Genomic DNA, 21,863 nt, shown 5'->3' with positions numbered 1-21,863 from the left:
ACAGCAGGGCTGGAGCCAGGCCTCCTCTGCCACCCCCGCCCTTGCCCGGGTCAGGGCGCCTTTTGGTGTCTGGGCAGGAGGGCTTCAGTGACATCAAAGGGGCTTTGGCAGTTTTTGCCCGCCCTCCCCTCCCGTGTGGAGTCTGCATCTGCCCGGTTTCCTTCCTCTTAGTCAGCGCCACGCCTGTCTCCTGGTGCCTCTCCTCTGCACGGCTGCTCTCCCATGCCTCCCCTGCACCTGGCAAAGTCAGCCCTCCTCCCCTCTCTCCAGACCACCTCTGCCACCCATACTGTCCGCCCTCACTCCTTCCCCTGCTCCCCTCTGGGAGCTGAGCCGTGGCTCTGAGCTGGGTGTGTGTCACACACACCACCACCACCAGGGGTTAGGGAACCTGGGAATGGGAGTCCTGGGGGCCTCAGCATCCTGGTTTGCACCCTAATCACTGTGACCCTGGGTGAGTCACTGTCCCTCTCTGGGCGTGTGGGAAGTGGTGTCAATGGCAATACCTTTCCCCCACAGGTTTGCTTTGAATTGAGTGAGACTAGAACTAGTGTTTGTTTTTGTCTGTCTGTAAAGCCACCAGCACTTTGTACAGATGTGAGCAGCTGGGTGAGGGTCATCCTTGCACCACTGCCCAGCCCTGAACCCGGCACATGCTTACACGGCTTGCTCTGCCCTTCCTGTGAGACCTTGAACCAGGAATGCTGGGCCCTGCCTGATGGTTCTGGCTGGTGGGGGGACAGAGACCCAAGTCTTTCCCTGGACCCAGGGGCAAGAGAGATCCACACAGGCCCTGGCCAGTAGCTCAGTTGGTTGGAGCATCTTCCTGTACATCAGTAAGTGGCGGGTTTGTTTCCCGATCAGGGCACATACCTGGGTTACGGGTTCAATCCCTGGTGGGGGCACATACAGAAAGCAGCTGGTCAGTTTCTCTCTCCCTCTCTCTCTCACTCTCTCCCTCTCTCTCCTTTCCTTTCTAAAAATCAATAAAATCTTTTAAAAGAGAGAGAGACCCACACAGGACATGGGTCTGCACGCACTTGAGCTCCTTGGCCCGTGCAGGATGTGGGGCGGCTTGTTCCTGTCGACCGTGAGTAGGGGTGGGCAGAGGCTGGCCTGCGTCTCAAGGTCCTGTTGTGGGGTTTCACGGTTGGCCCTGGAAACTGCCCCTCTGGCTCAGCTGCACCACAGGGGGGCGGGCAGGAGGCTGTGGGGGTGGGGCAGGCAGGCAGAGGCTCTGATGAGGTGGACCTCCATCTCCTGGGGCCATGGCTGTGGCTGGATGGATATGACCCCAACCCCAACACCCTCCCCGCCCCCCACCATCTTCAGGCACATGTCCTCTGCCCAGGCTTGTTCTCTGGTCAGCTCTGTAGTGTGGTCTCTGATTGCCCGGAGCCCTCTCGCTGGGCTGTCCAGGGTGGGCACCTAGGCCTGCCTGAGCCAGTGCAGGGGCAAGGGTGGGACAGGTCGGGAAGCCTGAATTACACTTGGGAGTCCTCCTGCTTCCCCGGGCGCGCTGCTGCACTGTGCTCAGCGCCACATCTGCACAGGGAGGGTAGCAATCACACACCCTCGGGAGGAGTCGGTGCAGTAGCACATAGCACCTGGCACGGACCGAGTGCTTGCTAAATGTCAGCTGTGGTTGTTGCTGTTTTTATTATTATTTGACTTGAAAATTCCCCCTGCTCTGTGTGCTGCTTCTACTCCAGTGAAAGACTGAGCAGAATATACGGGGATGAGGCCTCCTGGACCCCTCCCAGCAAGGTTACGTACGTCCCCTGGGCCTTGCTTGGGGCTGGATCCCTTGTAGCTTTGGCAGTGAGAAGCTTGGCCCTGACCCGGTGGCCTGGCCAGGGCTCCATTCAGGGGTGGGGGTCTTGGACCTGCCTGGCCTGCCTCCCAGCTGACAGCTCAGGCACTGTGAGCTGGCTGCCAGCCAAGCTGCCTCCTCTCTCTGCTGGCTGGCATCCCGGGCCCATTGCCAGGGGGCCGGCTGGTGGGCAGCAGCTCGAATGCCGCAGGGCTGTGATCCCAGCCAGGAGGCTCAAGACAGGGCCGGGTGTTGGGGCTTCCAGCCGCCCACCGCCCCCCCGCCCCACGCCCTGCCCAGTGGCCCCCAGGAGCCAGGCACAGCTGTGCTGGCTCTCAGCACCGCCTCCAAGTTGGCACCTGTGCAGAGCCAGGGAGAGCAGATTCACAGAGGCTGCAGTGAGACGCACAGCCGGGCAGTGGGTCCACGGGACAGTGCTGAGCCTCCCGCAGCCTCTACTTCCCCATCTAGAAAATGGAGCCAGTGATGCCTCCGTGGCCTGTCTTACAGGTCAGACATTTCGCCAGCGCTCACTGAGCGCCCATGTGTCCGGGGCTGTGCTGGGGGCAAAGGATGCAGCATCCAGTTAGCGGTGGCCTGGCAGGGGGATAGGTTGGTGATGGTGGTGGTGATGTTGCTAGGCAACACCAAGCACTCGCCAGGCACTGTTCTGAGTGCCCTACAAATAGGGGACTTACCCATTTTACAGACCAGGAAACAGATTCAGAGAAGTTCATACAGCTAGGAGGTGGCGGAGGCAGGATTTGAAACCCAGCAAACTGGCTTCGGAGTCCAGACCTCAGTGGTGTCGAGGGTCTGAGTGTAGACGGCGGCCTGTAACTCGTGGGTTGCTGGTCATTTCGCCTGGAGCCCAGGAGGCTGACTAAGGAGGGGAGAGATGTGTGGGTGGATGTGCGGGTTGGGGCTGCAGGAGCTGCTCAGGGCCGTTGACAGAGAAGACTGTGGCTGGGAACTCGAGGAAGGCTTCTCTGAGGAGGTGTTCCTCGGTCTGTGACCTGAATGACACGAGCCAGTTCTGTGAAAACATAGGGAAGAGCGTTCCAGGGAGAGGGAACAGCCATGGGGAAGGTGCTGAGGCAGGAGCCGGCTTGGCAGGTTGGAAGGAGCAGAAGGAAGGCACCTGGTTCAGCGGGTGTAGAGTGGGTGAGGCCAAGGCGGGCAGGCGGGCTCCCAGGGGGTGGGAGGAGTTGGGGTTCCTCTGGGGCAGAGGCAGCCAGGCGAGTCGCTTCAGGTGTTACTGTCTCCCTGAGTCGGTGAGGGAGTGCGTGGGCCAGGGTGAGGAGTCCGGCTGGGGAGCTGGGCCTTCCTGCAGTGCCTTCCCCTCCCCCGTCCTCTCCCTTGGCGCAGGGGGGCGCGGCAGGGATGTCTGAGTCCCCTTGGGCAGCCTCCGATGGCCAGTACAGCTCGCTGCTTGGAAACCACCGCACGCCATCAGACCCTTTCCTGAGTCCATCCCGTGCCCTCAGACCCTCCATTCAGCCACATCCCTGGTTCGTTTCCTGCTGCAGGCAGCCAGGCACCTGCCTGACACCAAGTGTAACTGGGCAGTCAGGCGTGGCTGTGTGACCGCGGCATGCCCCTGCCCCCCCTCTGAGCCTCATTGTCCTCACCTGTATGGTGGGGACATCGGCTTCCACCTGGAGGCTTAAATGAGATCATCTCCCTCAAGTCCCTGCTGGGAACCTAGCCTGGCCTCCATCAGTGGCCGCTGTTGCCAATAGGAATCCTAAGTCCTGTGACCGCCGGGACCAGCACCCTGGACAGCAGCGGCCTGGCCCTGCCCTCTCCCGGAGCTGGAAGGCACGCTGGCTTCCCTGCCTCAGCCCTGCTGACCTCCATCAACCTTCCCGGCCTCCCTCCTGCTCCCGGAGTCTTAAGTCTTCAGCACAGCCTGGTAATTAAAACCCTTCAAGGGGGACTTTATTGAGTTAGCATTAGTTATTTTGTCAGGCCGGGAGAGCGAGAGAATTATCTGTCCTCCGGGAGAGGGGGCTGGGTGGGGGCGTGGGCTGAGATTGGCAGGTGCCTGCCGGAGCGTGCACGGCGTCTGTGCAGCCTTGCTGCACCGCACTGCAGGCACTGCGAGCCCCTCGCGGCGGGCGGTGGCTCCCCACCGTTCCCACTCCGGGCCCCTTCTTGCTTCTGTCCTAGGCTTTCTTGTTTTGCTTTTTAATATATATTTTTATTGATTTCAGAGAAGAAAGGAGAGGGAGAGAGAGGTAGACACATCAATGATGAGAGAGACTCATTGATTGCCTGCCTCCTGCAGGCCCCCGCTAGGGATCGAGCCCACCACCCGGCATGTGCCCTTGACCGAATCGAAGCCGGGACCCTTCTGTCCCCAGGCTGACGCTCTATCCACTGAGCCACACCAGCTATGGGTGTCCTAGGTTTTCAAAGCAAGACCTTGCCAGGGCCCAAGATGACTGCAGGCTCAGGGAGGCAGGGGGCGCTTTTTTTCCTGACCTGGGGCTTGAAGTTTGGAGCCACGCTACCCTGGGCTGGGGCTGGGGCTGGCCAGTGGGCTGGTTCAAGTTGCTCAGGCCTCCCCCCTTCCATATCCTGAAAGAACCCACTTCCAGAGGCAGGCCAGGCACACCGGGCACCTGGAGCCCCATGACCTTGGGCAAGCCCTGTCACCTGCCAGCCTCAGACTCTCGCCTGCAGTGAGAAGTCCCTCCCTCTCCACTGTCATGAGCGATAACGGAGGTAGACGTGATTCCCTTGCCCAGGCAAGGACCTGTCTCTGTTTCCCTGGGTGTCTTTAAAGGCCCAGCCCTAGAGAGGGACCCGACTCTTACCCCTTCTGTGTGTTACGCACTCGGAGGGAACTCATCGTGCGAATCCTCACCATCCCCTGGGAGGTAGGGGCGGCCAGTCCATGTTTGGGATGAGCAGGCTGAGGCTTGGAGCAGGCGGTTTGCTCAGATTCTCAGCCAGGAGCGGGGAGGCTGGGCCCAGCCCTGGTCTTGCCCTGCTGGAGGGGCCGGAAGCCAGCCCTTTCGGCGGAATCTCTCGCGGGGACCGAAGGAAGTGCTGGGAGACCTGTGGTTCACCCAGGCTTCTGCCCTGCCCCTGCCTTCTCCAGCGCCAAGTCTGTGAAAGGCCCAAGGGCATTCAGGAGAACTCCCCTGGGGTTGGGCCTGCACTGAGGCCGCCCACAGGCCTAGGCATCCAGAGGACAGAGGGCAAAGGAGGGGAGGGGAGGGGCTGACCTGGAATGGGACCAGCCGGGGGCTGAGGGTCAAACCTGGGCCCATCTCCCTCAAAAAAGCTCTGTGTCTCACGTGCGGCACTTTGCAGCTCACACAGGCCTCCTTGCCTTATAGGCTGCTGCCAGCACCCCCTCCTCCAGGAAGCCTTCTGGCGTTCTTCCAGGCTGACTTGCTGCCCACTCTCCTCAGTTCCCGTGGCCCACCTTGGTTAGTTGACACACTGGGATGTTATCTCCTTGAGTGCGGGGCTGGGCCCCGGCTTGTCCCCCAGTCTCTTGGGGTATCTGCTGGGTCTTAGGTCTGCCTGAGGTTTCTCATTTAAGTGAGTCCAAGGCATGGATCTGTATCCTGGCCCCTGCGTGCGTGTTCCCCTGTGTGCGTGTTCCCGTGTGCATGTTCCCCTGCGTGCGTGTTCCCGTGTGCGTGTTCCCCTGTGTGCGTGTTCTCCTGTGTGCGTGTTCCCGTGTGCATGTTCCCGTGTGCATGTTCCCGTGTGCATGTTCCCCTGTGTGCGTGTTCTGATAGGGAGTGAGTGGCACAGCCTATCACGGGCAGGACACTGAACACCCAGGTGCAGATCTGGGAGCTATAAAAGCTGCCTCTTGCTTCCTATGGGACCTGGGTGAGCTCCCTCCTTGGGTCCTGCCCGGTGAGATTGTGGGCGGAGAGCCCAGCCTGTAGGAGACCCACGAGTTTGTTTCTGACTGTGCTTTGTCTCCAGGCCTCAGTTTCCTGATCTGAGGAATAGGTTTCTTGGCTTTCTAATGCCTGTAAGACTTACGTGAGGGCGTGGGGGTGAGAGCCACCTGGCACCTGCCAGTCAGACATCTCAGGTCAATGGGGACAGGATAGGCAACTGGACAGGTGCTGGCTGCTGGGGGGGAGGCCAGGGGTTTGAACTACGTCACTCACCTCTGTGGTTTAAACCTTGATTCTTTTCATTCGTCTGTGCCAGAAAAGAATGGGGGTGATCCCCAAGCCCTCATGCAGCCCCCTTTGGCTCACTTTGTTAAGCTGGACAGACCCACCTTTCTGGTGTTCTCACCAGCTTTGCCTCTCAGCCAAACCAGGAGTCAGGAAACCCGAGTTCAAGAGACCCCTTCCTCCTGTCCCCTGGCCCCAGCCCTGCCCTGGCCTGGCCTGGACCGCCGGACCAGGGCCTAGCTCAGCCCACCTGGATCTACACCAGGCCTGGGCCCGTCACACCCGGCGAGCCATCCCACTGCACCACACCCTTCCTGTGCTCATGTGGTTCCCCACCCGGAGGCTGCCTGCACTGCACCACCCGCAAAACTACTCTCAGCCCATTTCTCCGCTCCAGTCCAGACTCCAGTGTAGGATCCTCTCTCCTCAGGCTGCCTCCTCCGGGAAGCCCTCCCTAACCTCCAAGGCCATGGGGTAGGTTCCCTTCCCTGGGGCTCAGGCTGGACTGTCATGGGTCTACTTATTTTTCTTCCCACTGGACTGAGTTCCTTGAGCAATCCTATGCGTTTCTGGCACCCTGGGCCTGGCACACAGTAGGTGTTCAATAACTGCTTTTGCTGGTTGGACAGGTTCTGGTGCCGGAAGGACATTAAGGTCATTTCAGAGAAGAGGAGATGGAGTCCCAGAGAAGAGAGGGACCGGGGTTCAAATTCTGACCGCCTGGGACCAATCCGACTGGGCCCTTGACCTCGCCTTTCTGTGCCTCCGTTTCCTTATCTGTAAACTGGTGTGTTAAAGTTGCCTCCTGTGGTTGTGCTGAGTCTGAACCAGGACAAGAGGGGCCCTTTGCAAAGCCCCTGAAGATGTGACTCTTCCCAGCGCTGTCCTAGGAAACTCGGGGTCAAGGCGGGCAGGAGGCTGGTGTCTACTTTGAATTGCAGGCATGCCGGGAGCTCTCTGAGGCAGGCCGGCGTCTCGTCCCCAGGCCCAGCAGCCGGTACTTCAGCCGGAGCCTGTGGGCGTGGACAGGGCACCGTCTGCTCAGGGCCCTCCCGAAGCTAGAAGCCACCCCCCGGCCTGCCCTGGGCCCCCCTTATTAGTGGCCACACAATGGGAGAGGGTCCCGTAACGATGCTAAGCAAGGATTCAGAGTTCCCACCAGCAGAGGCCTGCCCTCCCCTGCCCTGGCCAGGCCCACAGCAGAGCCCACCTTCCCCCACCTCCGCTGCCCACGTTTTTATATTTTGAGCAGATGAAAGACTTCCATTCCTTTTTGTGTTGTTTTTTTTTAGGGGGTGGGAGGAGCAGGACTGGGATGTGCTGGTCCCTGGCCGCCTGATTCCTCAAAGCTCTGTTGTGCTGCGAGGACATCAGAGGGCTATGCCGTGGCTTCGCAGGGCCCCTGAGCCTCTGCAGGTTGGGGCAGGACTGGGAGGAGGGGAGGGAGCGTGGGGCGACCCTCACCATGGCAGGAGCCACCTCCCATGGGGGCTGATGGTGAAACATCGGCCAGGCCTTGGGGCTGCTGCTTCCCACCCCAGGGAGGGGCTCTGCCTGCTGCTGGCCCCTGGCCCGGTCCCCACGCAGCAGCCTGGCGGTGCAGGGGGCGCATGCGTGCGGCGGGAGTGCGCGGCTGTGGAGAATTAATATTCCTGGAACATCGCCCCGGCTGCCTGCACACGCCGAGGAGAATATTACGGCGATTAGCGGTGGGAGTTCGGCCTGCGCGCAGTATCTGGATGGAGAATTCGCTGTGATTAATCTGGCGCTAAGTAGCAGCCTCCGGGGTCCGCGGCTCTGGCATGTTTGGAATGGGAAAGAGCTCGGGAGCGCAGCGAGTCTTCGGGGGCTCTTTGGGGGCCTGCCAGGGCGGCAGCTGTGCCTGGGGTGGGCTGCAGGGCCCTGATGGCCCCAGGCGGGGAGATCACCCTGTTTGTGGCCATTGGCGGGCTGCCCACGGATGAAAGTGTGTTTGGTTCAGAATCTCAGCCCACCGACACTCCCCCCGCCCCCAACACCAGGCCTTTCTCTCCCTTTAGCCTCCTACATTCAGCGTCATAGACCCATGTTCAAATTGGGGCGTTAATGCACTTCCTGCCACCTTTCTGAGCCTCAGTTTCCTCATCTGTACAATGGGACGCATGATTCCTGCACTGTCCCCTCAGGGAAGAATAACTACCTTTATTCCCACTTTATGGGGCAGGTAACTGAGGCTGGGAGCGTTTGCACGGCCAGGGAGTGGCGCCGTGCTATGCAGATGTTGGGGGTTGTTATTAATAATTCTACCAATAACCTGCTTCAGCAGCCATCCCATTCCTCCCACTTGGACTCTTTGGGGCCCAGCAGGTCATGTCGGAACCTCCCAGAGCGTGTTGAGGGGAAGCGGCGCAGGGAGAGCACGGCTTATCTTACAGCTCTGAGTCTATAGCCCCGTCTGTCGAATGGGTATAAAAGCCCCCCTCGCTGAAGTGGATCTCGGTTGTAAGATCTGTTGTCTGGGCTGTTTGCAAACTAACTTAGGGCACTGGCGGAGGTGACATGAAGACGGTGGTGGCGTGGGCCAGGGGACATCTGCCCGGCCCTGCTTCCTGTCCTCGGCCCCGGTCTCCCAGCCTGGTCAGAGGGACACACCCAGCACCAGGGCAGGGAGGGAGCTTGCCGCTCTCACTCGCGATGTCTTCCTCTAAGGTAGAGGACACGGAGGGTCAGAGACGGAGCGGACCCGCCCGGGCTGCACGGATGTGGCCATGTTGAGGGGGATCACAGTCTTTGCAACCAGACAGTTGACCTTGGACAAGCCTTCCTTTCTCTGAGCCTCCCTTTCCTTATCTGGGGAGTGGAACAGTCATGCCGGCATTTTGGGTAGAACAGCGCTGGCCTGGCACAGAGCAGGCGCTCTGCTGTTCGCAGGAGAAGGCGGAGGTCTGTGGGAGCCACCAGGGCGGGCTGAACGGGTGCCCAGGGGCCAGACTTGTTGAAAGCTCTGGTGGCAGGAGTCCACCGTTGCACTTTTTCACTCCGTTGCTTCAAGCCCCATGTACTGAACATGCCCAAATCTGATTTGCAGGATTGTTTATTATTATTCTTGCCAGTGAGGCCTCAGACCTCCATGGACTCACCATTCTGCCCAGAAATTGATACTGGATCAATCGTCCTCACTCTCCCTTTCCGAAGCCGGTGACATAATGGCCCTTGAAAGAGGGTTGGTTTGTGGCTTCCCAGCAGTACAGTGGTCTGTGGTCTCGGGCAGCTAAATTTGAAACTGGCTTTTCAGGAGGCGGGTTTTAGTGAGCTCTGAAAGGGCTGGGCACAGTGCAAGGCGGCGGGGGTCACGCAGAGCGGGTGGGCTCCGTGGGGTTGACTGTGCATTCACGGCTGACCCCTCGAGGCTTGAAGTGGTGGGAGCTGAAATGCGTACCGTTGAATGAATGCATGCGCGCTTGGTTGGGGGTGTGGGGTGCATGCATGCATGATGGGAGCGAGGGGTACCTGCTACGATGAGAAGCAGGAGAGTGTGTCGGTTAAAAGCCGAGGCTCTGGGGCTAAACAGCCTGGGGTTGAAACCTGGCTATTCTCTTCATTGTGTGACTCAGTTTAGTTCTCTGGGCCTCAGTTTGCTCATCTGTAAAATGGGAGTAACAGCAGTCCCTCACCATCCTCCTAAGAAGCTAAGATGGGGTGCACACAGTAAATACTACCTGCGTACCATTAACTGCTATTATTGCAGTTCTGAAAAGAATTCTGGCCCAGGGGTTCCAGGGCTAAGCGTAGGCCTTGGCTCTGCCACTGACCCACCATGTGATCTTGGGCAAGTCCCTTCCTCTCTCTGGGCCTCAGTTTCCATGTCTGTAGAATGGCTGGGCCAGAGATTCTAGCATCCCTCCGAGATTGGTTGTTCTGGTCTCTGTGTTGCTGGCCTTCAACATGCCTAGCACGGAGGCTTCATGGAGCCCTCTAGGACAGCCATCACGCTACCCAAAACCAGGCTCATCTCCACCCCATGTGTCTGAGTCGCTGGCTCAGAAATACGCCATGCCTCCAGGGGGCTGGGTGTCCCAACTCTTCTGCCTTTGCATTTGCTCCAGCCTCCCTTCCCCCGGCCTTTCTGACCCAGCTTCCTCCCCCAGGAAGCCTCTCCTGCTGTCTCCCCCGCCCCGGTCTTTCCTTCTAAGCTTCTTTTCTGCATCGCTTGCCCTGGCTGGCGATCCCACATCACCCATGTCAAGATGTTTGTGACAAGTTATTGAATAATTGTGCATGTATGTCCCTGGTTCAAGGAAACTGAAGGGAACCCACCTTCATTGTGTATCTGCTCAGCGCCTGGCCCTGTGCTAGGCACTTTCATATTCTGTTTGCTGTTACCCACTCACTAACTCAGCGAGGCCAGGAGAGTGGTGGCCCCGCTTCCAGGGTGAGGAACTGAGCCCAGTGAGTTATGTGGAAGCCCTTCCCCCCCCCCCCCCCCCCCCCCGGCCCGCCGCAGCCCTCAGCCTTCCCTCCGTGGCACCGGGCAGGCCCTGTTTAGATGAAGGAATAGCGATGCTGCTGACACGGCCCCAGCTCCTGCCAGGAGTCTGCACTGCCCACGTCACTTCACATCCCTTCTCTTGTGTAACCTGACAATAACCTTATAAGGCAGGCGCCTTCTTATCCCCATTTTACAGACGGAGCATATGTGGCTCAGAGAAGTTAAGTAACTTGCTCAAGATCACACAGGAAGGAAGTGGTGGAACCAAGACTTAAAACCAGACAGCTTGATACAGGCTGTGAATTACAATTCCCCAACCACTAACAACCAACCTTACCTAGGTTTGTCAATACATATTTATCTCTTTTTAAAAATCATTTATTTGTTGATTTTAGAGAGAGGGAGAGGGAAAGAGAGATCAGTTCATTCCATTTATGCAGTCACTGTTGATTCTTGTATGTGCCCTGCCCAGTTATCCAGCCTGCAACCTTGGCATAGGGGGACGATGCTCTAACCAGCTGAGCGACCTGGCTAGGGCCTCAGTGCGTGTTTGTGGAGTGCCCACCGTGTGCGGGCGCTGTGCCAGGGGTCAGGAGATAAGACAGACCCATGTCCTTGGCTGGTCCAGCAGCCCAGCCAGGGAGGAAGGCAGATGGAAGGGTGGTCAGTTCCGCTGCGTCTGGTGAAACCCTCCGGACAGCACAGCTGCTGTTTCCCCCTTTCGCAGTGGAGGAAACAGACTGAGGGGCCCAGGGGCCTGTCCAAGGTCACACAGTGAGCAAGATGGGGAGCTGGGGCCCGAACCCAGCACTCTGCTCAGGGCCCCCATCCCTTTCCAGCAGTTCCCTGGTCTCCCAAGGACACTGAGTAGGAGCTGCAATGGGGGAGACATGCAAAGTGGCAGCTAACTTGGACTTGAGGGTCAGAGGAAATGGTGTCTCAGTTAAGACCCTCATGTAACCAGGCACCGGGGAAGGGGAGGGGGAGGGGTGGGGTTGGGGGGAGGGGGAGCGGGTGTTCCAGGCGAAGGGAACAGCACGTGCAAAGGCCCGAGGTGAGAGAAGCATGGTTTGATAGGGGACCGAGTGAAGGTGTTGGTTCGGGCTTCCTGGCTGGTGTCTGCAGGTGTGCACACATCTTTTGTGAGTGCAGTCACTTTACTACAAGGGCTTAGTGAGTGTCTGGTGTGGGTTCTGCACCGTGTCGAGTCTTGGGGGGGGTGGGAAGGGACTGGTGCAAAGCATGGCGGGAGTCCTGAGAACGGAGGTGGGTGGGAACAGAGCTCTGGGCTGCAGGGAAAGCCTGGGAGAAATGGAAGTACTTTCCAGACAATGGGAACAGCAGAGTTCTGGCCTGAACCCTGGCGTCCTGGGCCTGGGAAGGATGAGATGGGAGAACTGGAGTCTGGTGCTTCGTAGGTCCTCACCAAATGTCAGGCCCAGAAGCTCAGGTGAAGGGTGTACCGAGTCTGGGGCAGCCAGTGGCCAGCAGCCCGGATGTCCCATGTGCCAGGGGAGAAGGTGGTGCCAGGGGTTGGCACGGGGGCCTGGAGAAGCCTTGGGCTGGACTTGGGTCTCAGAATGAAGGGAGCACGGCAGCACGGGCGCCGTGGCCTCGCATCTGAGGCAGAGTCTGGAGCACACATGGTTTTCTCGGAGGAGGTGGGCATCGGATGGAGACCCTGCCAGGCTGGGGTTGACCTGAGCAGCTGAGAGTAGGAGGCTCAGGCTGAGGGCAGGGTCACGGGCCTGGCCCTGGTCTGGAGCCCAGGCACAGGACACCTCAGTCCCTGTTTTGTCTCAGGACATCTTAGGCCTCAGTTTCCCCATCTTGACACGGGGCTTGGGTACCTACCTCTCGGGCATTGCCAAAGAGTGGGAGGAGGAGTGGGAGGGCCTAGTGCTCAGCCCATCAGAACCAGCACTGCTGGCCGCACCCTGAGGGGCAGGCCTTCTGCTGCTATCACCCCTACCCCCAGGTGCGACTTGGGGTGATGGGGACCGGCCACCCTGCCTGCCCCACTGAAGCCCCCCTTCGCAGGGTGGCCTGACCAGAGGTACCAGACCCAAGTCCGCATTGAGCCCCTGAGGCTTCAGAAAGCCCCGAGGCCGCCTGGCCGTCCTGCAGGCTCTGAGCCCCTTTGCTGGCCCGGACAGCCCTTTTCCCTCGTGCCCCTGCCTCAGACCCAGCTCGGTTCCCTGCTGAGCAGCTCGGAAAAGTCCTTCCCTCTCTGAGCCTCGCCAGGTCTTCCTGAGCACCACCCGAGGTGGGGAGTCCCAGGCACACAGTAGGTGCTCCATAGCCGTCCTGCTGGCGTCAACCCCATGGGCTGTAAGAACAGCAGTGACTGTAGTCCTTTTTTTCTTTTTTTAAAATATATTTTTATTGATTTCAGAGAGGAAGGGAGAGGGAGGGATAGAAACATCAATGATGATAGAGAATCATTGATGGGCTGCCTCCTGCACGCCCCCTACTGGGGATCGAGCCCACAACCCAGGCATGTGCCCTTGACCGGAATCGAACCCGGGACCCTTGAGTCCACAGGCCGACGCTCTATCCACTGAGCCAAACCAGCTAGGGCAGACTGTAGTTCTTCCCTGTGGTGGGTAGTTACCCCTTTTAAGCCATTCACTCTGGGGCCAATTATAAATAGACACATATCGCCCCTATCTATAGAGATAAAACATTTTCCCCCCCCCGAGATGAGGCGCCCGCCCCTCCCCCCCACGCTAGCACGAGATCTCTGGAGGGATTGGTGCTCTCCTCCCTCCTCCATCCATCCCTCCTCCCTGCCGCTCCTCCATCTCCACCCTGCAGAGGTGAGATCCAGCAGGGGCCATGATGTCAGAGGCTCAGCTGATGACTTCACTTGCCGGCTTGGGCAGGAGGAGCCGCGAGGAGGCTGCGAGCTGGGAAACTCCCCCCCTTTCCTTTTCCTCCTCCGCTTCCCTTTCCCCCCTCCCCGTCCTCGCTCTGGAGTTGCTTTCCTCCCCCTGGTGGGCCGCGGTCTGCGGTGGTCTGTCCAGGGGTCTGGGGCAAGTGCCAGGAAGGATGCTGCTGCAAAGGTAACCGGCGTGGCGTGCGCGGCGCCTCTCCCTCCGGTCGTGAAAGTTTGCTCTGGTGTGCGAGGCGTGCCCACTGGGCACCCCGCCATGCCCGGCTGCCCTGCCCAGGCTGAGGCTGGGGGCGGGCAGGGGCGGCCGGGCCAGGGCAGGGCGGGCAGGGGCCTCCCGGGCGGGCGGCCTTCATTGCCTTGTCCCCATCAAAGGCCGCAGCTGCTCAAGTGGCGGCTGCAGCTTTGAAACTGCCATAAAGAGCGGGGAGGGAGGAGGCGCGGGGGATGTTCAGAGTAGCGCCCAGGAGAACGCGGGCGGAGAGGAGGGGCTGCGCTGGGAGCCCAGCCGCCAGGCAGCAGCAGGGGCGTGAAGGGCAAGGCCCCTGCTCAGAGTCCCAGGGGCCAGAGTTACCATCACCGTCCCTCGTCCCCTCCGGTCCGGCCAGCATCTGTGGCCAGGATCCCGGCCGCGAGGGTGCAGAGGCAGCCGCGGGGGTGGGGGCTGGCTTCTCCCTCTCGCTCCCCGCCCCCCCCCCCCCCATCGTTTCCAGGCATATTTATTCTCCCACCTCCAGCAGGCCATTTGTCAGCGGTGACTTGGGACAAAGGAGGGGGCGGTGGGTGGTCTGCTGCAAGTTGGGCGATGGGCACGGAGCGGGCGGCCAGCGAGAAACACCAACAATTAAGAGGCAGATCCAGGGCTGTGCTCATTCAGGCTGTCGAGGGAGCCGTCATTTTGTGTGAGCGTGTGTGTGTGTCTGAGGTGGGAGGAGGAAGAGAGGGGAGAATGACAGGAGAAGGATTATGACATTGTGTTGTCTCTGTTTGTGGTAAATGCAAATCTGGCACCGGCAGCTTCCCCGGGAAAAGCAGCAGCAAGTAACCCAGGCCAAGGCCTTGGCCCAGACCCGCCCAGGGAGCCCATGGGGGGCGGTGTGGGGCTTTTTTCCTCCCTCTTTTCTGTCTGGCGTGTGCTGCTTCCATTTATTTTTGCAGTGAAGTGCTGAAGACAGACAGGCCGCATGGCGGGAGGAGCCGGGCCTCCCTCCTCTCTGCACCCAGCGCCTCCTCACGCTGCGGGAGGCCCAGGCTGCCCTCCCGACCCCCAGGCATTGCCCTGGCTTGGCTGGCTGCCTCCCTGGGAGGTCTCTGTCCCCGGACGGGGTCGAGTTTCCTGTCATTCCCTTAGCGTGGATGGCTGAGGTCTCACTTGGCTGCTTCTGCCCACAGCTGCCCCCCCCTCCCCCCGGACCGAGGCTGAGATGGGGCTTCAGAGATAGGCCGGGGCTGGTGTGCCCTCCGCCGCAGTGTTGGCCTGGCTGCCCAGGAGGCTGGCAGAGGCTTCTGCTGCCAGGCCGGTGTTGGCAAAGTGTCCCAGGACCTTGCCTCCTCTGACAGGCCCGTGGGGGCAAGGAGCTTGGGCCGGACCCGGGCTGGGAAGCCATCACAGCCCAAGGCTCGGGCTGCAACAAGGCTCCGGCCGGCGCGTGGTCTGCACACAGGTGGTCCTGTGACCTCTGGAGCAGGTCTCCAGGGGAGGCACAGGGTGGGCGTCACAGGGCCGGCCCGAGCACAGACCCAGAGTTCTGACCTGCGAAGCCAGGGCCGGGCCCTCGTCACCTGGAAGGTCGGGGAAAGCCGTGGCCAGCGGGGTCCAGCCCATCACACACCGTTCCTTCCCCGGGAGCTGGTCCCTCACCTTGACCTCAACGCCTCCTTTTTGGCCAGGCCAGGTCCTTCTGGACTCAGCTCACCTCCTTCAGGAAGCCTCCCCTGCCCCCCGCCCGCCCCATTCCCTCTCTCACAGCACTGGCCACGCTGCGGTCACTTGGGGGCAGGGACTGCCAGGCGTCCTCAGCGTTCGCAGTACCTGCTGGAGCTGAGCAGTGCGGACGGAGGTCTGTGCCTGGAAACCCGCAGCTGCCCAGGAATCTGGGCCACCAGGATGGGACAGTCGCCCTGCCTCGTCCGAGAAGGCGTGAGAGGCTCACTTCCCTCGGGCAGACCCACCCGGGAGCTGACGCTGGGAGAAGCTGCAGCTACGTCTATGAGGAGGGTGCCTGTCCCGTGCTGAGAGCCTCTGGTAGTTTAATAATGTCCTTTGGAAATGGGGGGGAGCCTTGTGTGTCTATTCAGATCCTGGGCCCACAGGTCAGGCTGCACAGGGAGCCAGAGAGTGCAGGGTGTGAGGAGCGGTGCCTGCCTGGCCTTCGCCTGGTCTGTGGGCTCTGGTGTCCCGTGGAGCTTCCTGTGCCAGATGGAAAGGGAAGGAAGGGCGAATAGGCCCTGCCCAAGGCCAAGGTGCTGGGTCCGTTCCAGGCCTGGGCTCGAGACCCTCCTGGCCAGAGGTGCTGGGAGCACCAGGCAGGTAGCCGTGGCAAGGGCCGGCTGGCCAGTCAGCTCGCATCACCCAGTCCAGGCTCACAGAGCTGGCACCCTGCAGGCATACAGAGATGGAGAAGCGCAGCAGGCCCCTCCTCCCACAGTCCCCGATCTGATGTGCCCTGGTGGCTGTGGAGCCCGCGGTCCTGAGGGACAGTCTTCCCCGGCCACTCTCTAGCTGTGTGGCCTCGGGCAAGTTTCCCAGTCGGTTTTAAAAGGCAGTGACCTGGGAGTAGTGACCTCTGCCTGCCGGCTGGTTTTGGGGATTGAAGCGACTGCAGGTGAAGCCCTCGCTGGTTTGGCTCAGTGGATAGAGCATTGGCTTGCAGACTCTAAGGGTCCCTGGTTCGATTCTAGTCAAGGGCACATGCCCGGGCTTTGGGCTCGATCCCCGGTCGGGGGTATGCAGGAGGCAGCTGATCAATGATTCTCTCATCATTGATGTTTCTCTCCCATTCCCCTCCTCTCTGAAATCAATAAAAATAAATTTAAAAAAAATAAAGAGACTGCAGGTGCAGCACCTGCACACAGTAGGTGCTCAATTAATGACAGCTGTGGTTATGAGGGAGCTGGCTATACCAGCAACTTAGGGGCACAGAAAAAAGTTCTCCTTGGAGTGCCTCCATGAATTCTGAAGGGCAATCAAAGAGGGCTTCCAAGAGGAGGTGGCATTTGAAGGCCTTGAAGAATGAGTAGGAGTTAGCCAGGCTATGGCAGGGGAGGGTATTCCACCAGAAGGAAGTGCAAGAGCAGAGCTTCAAGGTGTAAAAGGCTAGTCACCTCGTGGCAAAGCCCAGGGAGGGGAAGGGGACGGGCCAGCCTCCGCAGTGGAGCCATTTCTGGAGGAAGGGAGACCCTGACTTGAAGACAGAGCGGGCAGGTTCACACAATCTCCTGCTCACTGCAAACTCGCCTTCTGGGTGTTCGTATCCTAGAGCTTCCGAAGGCTCTCTAGGATCCTGGCTTGTTCCAGCTCCGCCCACGTCAGGCCTCTCAGGGTTCCCAGACGACCCCATGCCAGCCTGGATCTCCTCTTAACTTGGAGTCTCAGGACTCCTGGGGTCCTGGACCGGCCCAGGCCCCACTCTGAGCTGGGGCCAACCCTGCCAGAGAAGCAGAGTGGATGCCTGGTCCCTGACTGGCGTGAGGGCACTCGATGCCTGTTAGCTTAGAGAGAAGGCGGCCGAGGAGCGTGAAGGACCGCCCACCCAGTGCCCGTGGGTGTCCCCAATCTCTCGGAGCCAGTTTCCCTCGCTGTGAAATGGGGATGGTGATCATGCTTGGTGATAACTCACATCTGTGAGCACTTACTATGAGTTAGGCAGTCTCCTCCAACTTTGCCCAACATGTTAGGGTGGAGGTGGGGGGACAGGGCACCCCAGAAGCCAAAAGCATGCCAGGAAGAGCCACGGAGATTTGGTGTTTTCTGGGTGAGGCTACGCTGGCACCCTGGTAGTATGGGCAAGATCAGAGGGAAGCGGATGGCTGGAGATCCGCAAGGGCCCACCTGCCTTTGCCAATAAGCCACCTGGGCTGGACACCTCTCACTCATGGCAGAGCCACCAAAACACCTCGGGGCCCTTAGCGAGCCGTGGCTCCCACCTGCGCCCCGGTGGTCCTCCCTGTAGGATGGCGGCTGGGGCTGGCTCGCCTTTCACTTCCCCTGGCTGTGAGGCTGCGTGGCCACAGAAGACCCAGGGCTGTGATTCTCTCGTCTCTCTGATTTTCTTGGATGGCTTCCATGTAGGTTGTGACTTGGGCGGTATCATCTGCCCATTGATTTTTCCAGAAAGGATGTTTCTTCCCTCCTATTCTTCACTCGGCCGCAGATGAACAACCTTGTGCCTGGCCTTCCCACTGCTCCTCCTGCTCCCAGCAGCTCACCTCACCTGGGCTGCAGCTGGGACCTGAGAGGACCCAGCAGGGTTGTGGCTCCCAGGAGGCCCCAGGAGGGCATGGGGCTGTCCCAACACCTTGCGATGTGCACGAGTTCGGTGTGCACGAGTTCGGGAAGCGCCCTGGGAGTGGGCATTTGCAGAGCCGGGGAGCTACCTCCGGCCCACACTGGCTGTGAGGCTCAGTTACCGCGAACACCTGGCCGCTCACATCCTACCCCTCCTCTCCTTAGCACAGCCTGCTCTCCCCTTGTTCCACGGTCTGTGCTGGGTGATGGCAGGATGAGTGATTCCACTACAGCATATGGTGCAACTGAGGCCAGGATAATGGAAACAGCGCCGCCCTGTGGCGGGCGCTATTATTGTCCCCATTCTACAGATGAGAAGGCCGAGCTCGGAGGGCTTGGGGAGCTGGCTCAGGGTTGCAGCGCCCTCCTCCCTCCCGTCCTTTCATACCCCTCACCCACTACCAAGAAGGAGCCCGTGAGGGTTATAATGCTGGGAGCCCGTATGAGTCAGGGCAGGCGCAGGGAGTCCGGAGACCATTGGGGAGGGAGGTTGGGGAGACATGAAGCCTGTAATGAGGTGGTTGCCATCCCAGCTTGTCACTGCCCACCCGGGGTCCACGGGGAATGGGACTCGCGGTCACTGGTGCACGGGGGAGGGGCGCCGCACAAGGCCATGGCCTTCGAGGGGCGCGCGGGTGCCGTCTTTCTCCGGGAGGTTTCTGTCCACCTTCACTCAGCCAGGGCATGGGGCTGGCTTACGGGCTCTGCGCGGGTTCACGTCCCGGCCCTGACGCTCACTGGCTTTGTGGTCACAGGAGAGCCTCAGTTTCCACGCCTGTTAAGTGGGATCATTGTAAACTCACCCCAGAGGCTGGTGAGGACGACTTGAGTTAAGGCAGGTAGCCCAGCACGCCCGTTAAGAGCTGTAGGAATGTTCTCCGCGGTTGTCCCTCCAATCAGCTGACTCCCTCACACACTGAGCCTTTACTGAGCGCCTGCTGTGTGCCGACACCAATCCCAGGGAGCCACGGACCTGACGGTAGGGGAACAGCCTGTGAGAATTGGTGTGTTGGCTCCCACTGCTGGCGTGACAGGCATCCTGATGAAATATGTCACTTTAGAATATTTTTAGAAGAAATTTCTGGAAAGTGTCCTTAATACCATGGGAGCTATCTAGCCTGATCTATGATCAGGGTCTTGTCTTGGCTTTGCCATGACTTGCCGGGGGTCCTCCCTCTCCTGGGACTCGGTTTCCTCCTCTGTAAAGCGGAGCGGCAGCCGTACCCACCTGGAGGACGGCCCCAGCCCGGACTCTCGTGTGGAGAGCACCTTACAGCTGTTGGGGGCGTTCGCTCTGTGGCCTGTCATTCACGAGGTGGTCACCGGCGGATGCCCGTGCGAGGTCCTGCTGGGTGCTGGCCCTGGGTGTGGACATCGGCGGGGTGCCGGCTGTGCTCTCAGGGGTTCCCTGAGGCGTGGCCTTACTAAAACCTTGATTTTGTGATTTCCAGAAAACATGGAAGGCCCCTCAGGCAGCCTGGCCCCTTCCAGGGGAAATGCTGGTAAGTGTCTCGTCCTCTCTGTTCGTTCGTTCCACACATGCTTCTGGAGCAGCTCCGTGTGCTGGGGATGGTGCGGGAGAACTGGAGGCCAGCTCTGTCCTTCGGAGCTCGGTCCAGGAGGATCTGGGAATCCCACATCCAAATGACCAGATGTCTGAGGCTCAGGGCTGGTCGGACGCAAAGCCTGCACTTTGCAGAAGATGCTCAGCCACAGGGCAGCTGGCAGGATCGGTAAAAACGAGTATTGACTGTTCCCTCTGCTGGGACCCCCTTGTCCCCGTGGGATAAAGTCCCCACGCCTGTTGCGGCCTGCGCTGTCTTGCTTCAGCTGCATCTCCAGCTTCTCGTGTCTGTTATGTTGCTCTGGCCTCCTTTCCCTTCCCGAAATCTGCTTGCTCCCCCCTATCTCGGGGCCTTCGCTGTGCCTGCCACCTGGAGCTCTCTTCCAACCTCAGCACATGGCTACCTCCTGTCTGTCCTTCAGTTCTCATCCCAAATGTCCTGGACCCCCAAGACCCAGGGTCCTATTGTACACCTTCTGGGCCCCTGCCACGCTGTCTCACTAATGTATGTCGTGGCTGTTACCAAATGATTATTTATGTGACAGGCCATTCCCTCTAATGGCCCCATGGGACTGTAGGCTCCATGGCAACAGGGACCCTTGGGCTCCAGGCGTGGCAGATGGCAAGGGCTCAGTCAGTGTTTGTTGAATGAATTTATGATGAGTATTAAAGTAAGGCTTCAAGGAGGTGGTGGCATTAGACTGAAACTTGAAAGAGGGTATAATTCCAACATATAGGGAAGAGGTAGGGCTTCATGCTTTGGGGCACAGACGGGCGAGAACACAGCTCCAAACCGTGTTTGGCAAAGAGGCGGCATAGGACACGTGAGAGAAGGTGGAGGATGGAGCTGGGCCAGATGAGGGCTTCGTGTTCCAGGTGGAGGAGAATCGGCTCGAACTCCGAAGGCACTTGGGACCCGTTGAAAACCTTGGGGCCAGAGGGAGTGGGGGCAGAGCTGGCTCGGGGTAACTGAGGAGCCTGCTGCAGGGGTGGGTGGGCCGAGAAGAGGCCGAGTCCGGTGGACCGGCTGGGAGTTGGAGAATCTGTCGACGCTGCTGCTTTCCCTTTCCTGGAACCACACGTGTGCCTTGGCAGTTGTCCTGGCGAGGAGATGCAGGGCAGGGATGAGGAACCTCACGTGGCATGGCTGCTTCCAGAGGACAGTCACCTTGGTGGCAGGGTAGCCACTCCCGAGTCGCCGGAGGGAGGTGGAGTGGAGGGAGCATCGATGCCCGCATGGCTGAGCTTCCCTGATGGAGGGGCAGCACCCAGCTTCGCAGATCTGCACCTGTGTCCTGGCATCTTCCCGGGGATCCGGGGATCCTGACACTGAGGGACCAGCCTGTGGCAGATGAACAGAAGCATTGCCCTCCAAGCCAGCAAGCAAGACCCCGCTCTGCCCAGTGGGCAGCGCCGCTGATGTGGTCAGAAGAGCCGGGATTCTCAGGAAGGACCCGGCGACAGGTCCCAGTCTGGCCCTTTGCGGCCGTGTGCCGCTGGGCATCTTGTCAGCAGCTCTGGGCTCGGCTTCTTCAGCTGTGAAGTGGGAGTTGGTCGGGCCCGTGAAAGCGAGGGGCGAGGACACGCAGGGAGCCCCACGCAGAGGGAGTGGTGGCTGTATCGTGGCTGCACTTTTCTCCCTGGTTTGAATTCTTCGCAGGAAGCTTGGGTTTCGGGCTTAAAATGAAGAGCGTGTCAACAAAACAGGCTGGAACAAAGTCTTTTCCCAGCATGCCCCAGCATGTGGCACTGCCTTGCCGGGGAGCCCCGCAGAGATGGGGCTAAAAGTCCTGAGCTTTCAAGCAGAAATAATCCCAAAGGAAAGGACCCTCCCTATTGTTATCTCGTGATGAAGCGAAGCTGGAGCCTGCCGCCCAGCCCACCAGCTTCACATTCCAACCCTGCCCCTTCCTCGTGGCTCTGGGCCTCCGTTTCCTAGTCTGCAAGATGCCCTCATGCCAGCGTGCACCTCACAGGGCTGCGGTCGGGATTAAGTGAGTTAATGCGGGTGAGGTGCTGAGGACACGCCTTGGCACTGCGATGGCTAGATTATTTCATTTTCACTTTAACTCATTTTCACTTTAACTCCTTGTGGTGTGCAGCGGGGGCTCTGGGGCCAGAAGGCTGAGCTCAGATCCCAGCTCTGCCACCTGTTAGCTGTGGCACTTCGGGGATGTCTCTCAACCTCTCTGTTCCTTTCCTTGTCTGTACCATGAAGATGCTAAGCCCTGCCTCATAAGGCTGTTGGGAGGAGTGAAGGTAAGACACCCCACTCCCTGGAGGCGGACAGATCCCTCAGCCCCTCCTCCCACTCCAATTTCCCGATGAAGGAAGGAATTCGGACTCAGAGCCATATGCTGAAGGACAAGGCAGGGGTGTCCTGGGTGTGAGACCAGGCTGGGCCCCCAGCTCAGTGACCAGGCTGGGCCCGCGCACAGGGGCCGCCCAGGGAAGTTGT

General features: G+C 59.8%; 1 protein-coding gene across 2 annotated transcripts in view; it reads left to right on the top strand.

Moving 5' to 3' along the window:
- Window positions 1–21,863, top strand: part of TCF20 (transcription factor 20) — a 160,314-nt gene that overhangs the window by 54,442 nt on the left and 84,009 nt on the right. For both annotated transcript variants that reach the window (XM_036297296.1, XM_036297294.1), the window contains exon 2: window positions 19,293–19,343. In XM_036297296.1, the coding sequence (XP_036153189.1) occupies window positions 19,338–19,343 (6 nt within the window). In that variant the 5' untranslated portion in view covers window positions 19,293–19,337. The remainder of the gene's footprint in view (window positions 1–19,292; window positions 19,344–21,863) is intronic.

Source organism: Myotis myotis, unplaced genomic scaffold, assembly GCF_014108235.1.
Source record: "Myotis myotis isolate mMyoMyo1 unplaced genomic scaffold, mMyoMyo1.p scaffold_m19_p_3, whole genome shotgun sequence".
Classification (NCBI taxonomy): domain Eukaryota; kingdom Metazoa; phylum Chordata; class Mammalia; order Chiroptera; family Vespertilionidae; genus Myotis; species Myotis myotis.
This window is presented reverse-complemented; position numbering and strand designations above follow the sequence as displayed.